Here is a 3,746-nt window from a genome sequence, read left to right on the forward strand (position 1 = left end):
ACATTGTTTACTAAGGTTTCTTATGTTTGAATTAATTTATGCTGTGTATCAACTCACAGACCCATGCAATAAGACGCACGTAAACATGTGCATCCAAACCGGGTACTTGTTTTTTCAGTGTGCGCAGTCACATCACCTGGGCGCCGGATGCAATATTTAAATGAGAACAGTCTTGTGTCAGGGGATAAGGAGTGAGGAAGGAGGGCCAGCTAAGAACCTAGGAGAGGTTTTGCTGGGGTTTGGGGTCCAGTTTTATGTGCAGAGTGAGAGGTACGGACAGCACAGAACACCTCAGTGAAGATTTGACGTGAGGAAAGTTTCACAAGGTTGAGATTTCTAGCGTTCTCTAACCCTGGCTCGATGGGCGCTATACCAGGGTACTAGCAAGCTAGAGTGAGAGAACACTGTAGAATGTAATTCACTTCGATGCTAGTTAGCAGAACAAGGTGCATGCGCAGCCCCACGTGGCAGCTGAATGCGAGTCCCAGAGGAAGGGCACGGCAGCGCCTTCCTTACGGCATCGGAGCCCCACTATGGGCCGCCCTTCCGCCACCAGACCTTCCCGGCACTGACGTCACTGCTTCCGCTCTGCCCCACCCCCCCCCGTGCGATTGGCGGAGAGCGCCGGAGGAGGCGGAGTCAGTCGGGTTTGGCGTCACGCTTGGGGACGTCGCGCGCCTCAGCCGCTGGTATAAGAGGAGGCGGCGGCGGCGGCGGTGGCTGCAGCTGAGCGCGCGCGCAGCGAGGCGTCGGACGTGGCACGAGCCGGAGCACGCACGCACGCACGCACGCACGCACGCACGCACGCACGCACGCACGCACGCACGGACGGACGGACATGCACCCCGAGATCGCGGCCGCCGTGAGCTTCGTGTCCCGTCTGCTGCGGAGCCGCGGCCGCGTGAGCGAGCAGCGGCTGCAGGTGTTCGGGCGGGCGCTGCAGGAAGCGCTGATGGGTGAGCGCCGGATGCATCCCGGGAGAAGGGGAGGCGGGCTGGGGCCTCTGCAGCCGGTACTTCGCTTCCACTCTCTAAATGCTGCGCGAGCTCGGTCGGGTAGCCTGCTCGGACCGGGACCTTTTCCTGCAACAGGCCCATGCAGTACAGTGCGCTCCGCGCGGCCGATACTGTAAAAGGTGCACAGAAAAGCAGTAAAAACTGCTTTTCTGTGCACCTTCTGACTTAATATTATGGTGATATTAAGTTGGAGGTCCCGAAAGGTAAAAAAAAAAGTTAAAAAAAATGTTGAAATCGGCCTGCGGCTTGAAAACCGGTCGCTCAATTTTGCCAGTGTCCGGTTTCCGAACCTGTGGCTGCCAGCGGGCTCGACAACCAGTGCCGGCAAAATTGAGCGTCGGCTGTCAAACCCGCTGACAGCCGCCGCTCCTGTCCGAAAAGAGGCGCTAGGGATGCGCTAGTGTCCCTAGCGCCTCTTTTTACCGCAGGTCCTAATTTAAATATTTTAGTTTACTGAACTGCGCGCACAGGACAGCGGCGCGCTCTCCCGTGACTGTTAGTGATCTTGCAAAACTCGTGTCTCGTACATTTGGCTGTTCTTATAATAAGTGGCTTTTCTCTTTTTCTGTATTTAGAGCACTACAAACACCACTGGTTTCCAGAGAAACCCTCCAAGGGTTCTGGGTATCGCTGTATCCGGATAAACCACAAAATGGACCCCATCATCAGTAAGGTAGCCAGCCGAATTGGACTTAGCATGCAGGAACTGTACTGGCTCCTGCCCAGGGAGCTGACCCTGTGGATCGACCCTTTCGAGGTCTCGTACCGCATTGGCGAGGACGGCTCCATCTGCGTGCTCTATGATGCTGCCCCTGTGAACCCCTGCTGCCTGCTGACCTGCAAAAAGGAGCTGCTGCTGGGGCACCCAAGCTTGCTGACTGTCACCAGCTAAACCATCCCAGCGCTCTACCTCTCGGGTTTATCAGTAACCAAGTTATTTATACCGAGTCACATATTTTTTAAAGAAATTGCAAAATCTAAAACTAACTGAAGAGCAATGCTGTTCAGCAGCAGCCCTGCCTCCTATGTGAGGTGGCATTAGGTGCCTTGTTTCAAAGCTAAACTTGATCTTTTAAAGGTTGTTGTGATCGTTGTTTTGCTGGAGGGGATTGGAGGAGCAGTAAAACTGTCTTGCTGAACCTGCAGCCTTAGGGAAGGGGTAGGAGAATGTACTGCAGCCTCTGCACTGTGGTGCTGGGAGGCCTGTGGCCATGGGTGCACGCTGTGGGGCTGTCAAGTCAGGGCCCAGACACCCATGCCTTGTTGCACATCCAAGCCACAGTTACCTGCCTTTTGCATCACCTTCAAGAGGCAAAGAAAACAAAAGCACTTTAAACTATGGCTTTTCTTCACACCTATTCCTGCCCGGCACAAGGCTATAAGGCTTCCTCCCTGAGACAATGTTAATTTTGAATGCACTTCTTAAAACAGTTCTCAAGCACCCTGCAATAAAGCTCGCAGGAGGATTCCTTCTCATGCTTTTGTGCCCCCTGGTGTCTCATCACATTGCACTTCAGCTTACCTGCCCTGTGGCTAGAGTCCAGTCCCTACCCGCTGCAGGGCTCCGAGAACGTGTAAATCCCTTCTTATAGCTTCTCCCGAGTGGTAAATCTCATGCAGGATGTAAAATGAAAAAATATTTGGCCCTCTGGCAATGAGTTACAACAGATCTAAACTTGCTCAGCATTCAGTACTGATCAGTTGAAGAAATTCTGAATCTTTCTTACTGGGGGAAAATATTTGTGCAATATTAAATGCCCAGTTAAGTTATGTCCCTTGGATTAGCCTCCTCACTTATTATCTGCAATTGAAAACTGCTTCTATGCCTATGATCCAAAACTGTTACTGCCAGCACTAGGAATTGGCTTCTCCTTCCTATGGGTCTTGCTTTCTTTCAGACCGATACAGTACAGTGTGCTCCGGTGGAGCGCACTGTTAACCCGCGATTGGACGTGCGTTTGATGCGCTAGCTTTACCCCTTATTCAGTAAGGGGTACTAGCGCGTCAAAAACGCACGTCCAACCCCCCCGAGCCTAATAGCGCCCGCAACATGCAAATGCACATTGATGGCCCTATTAGTCATTCCTGCGCGATTCAGTAAGTAAAATGTGCAGCCAAACTGCACATTTTACTTTCAGAAATTAGCGCCTGCCCAAAGGTCGGCATTAATTTCTGCCGGCGCCGGGGAAGTGCACAGAAAAGCAGTAAAAACTGCTTTTCTGTGCACCCTCCGACTTAATATCATGGCGATATTAAGTCGGAGGCCCCAAAATTTAAAAAAAGGGAAAAAAAATTTGAAATAGGCTCGTGGGTTGAAAACCAGTCGCTCAATTTTGCCAGTGTCCGGTTTCCGAACTCGTGGCTGTCGGCGGGCTCAAGAACAGACGCCAGGAAAATTGAGCGTCTGCTGTCAAACCCGCTGACAGCCGCCGCTCCTGTCCAAAAAGAGGCGCTAGGGACGCGCTAGTGTCCCTAGCGCCTCTTATTACCGCAGGTCCTAATTTAAATAAATTAAATTACTGTATCCCCCGCTCTCCCACGTTTTTTACTGTCTCGGCCCGTTTGAGAATACCCAGGAACAGCTTCTGGGTCCAGTCAGGTTTCATGCTGAGACTAGTGCACAATAACTCTTAGTTCCTTCCCCCTACGCAGTGGTGCTTCTAACATGGACTCTAGTTCTAGGCCTCATTTCTGGCCTGTGTGGACCGTATTCCTTAAATGAGAAAATCA

General features: G+C 51.9%; 1 protein-coding gene across 1 annotated transcript; it reads left to right on the forward strand.

Annotated features, from left to right (window-relative positions):
- The first annotated feature begins 727 nt into the window (after positions 1-727).
- On the forward strand, positions 728-3,037 carry LOC115082180 (protein BTG2-like). Its single transcript, XM_029586434.1, has 2 exons — positions 728-956; positions 1,592-3,037. The coding sequence occupies exons 1-2, from the start codon at positions 839-841 to the stop codon at positions 1,906-1,908; spliced, it is 435 nt and encodes a 144-aa protein (XP_029442294.1). The 5' UTR covers positions 728-838; the 3' UTR covers positions 1,909-3,037.
- Positions 3,038-3,746: the final 709 nt, after the last annotated feature.

Source organism: Rhinatrema bivittatum, unplaced genomic scaffold (genome assembly GCF_901001135.1).
Source record: "Rhinatrema bivittatum unplaced genomic scaffold, aRhiBiv1.1, whole genome shotgun sequence".
NCBI lineage: Eukaryota > Metazoa > Chordata > Amphibia > Gymnophiona > Rhinatrematidae > Rhinatrema > Rhinatrema bivittatum.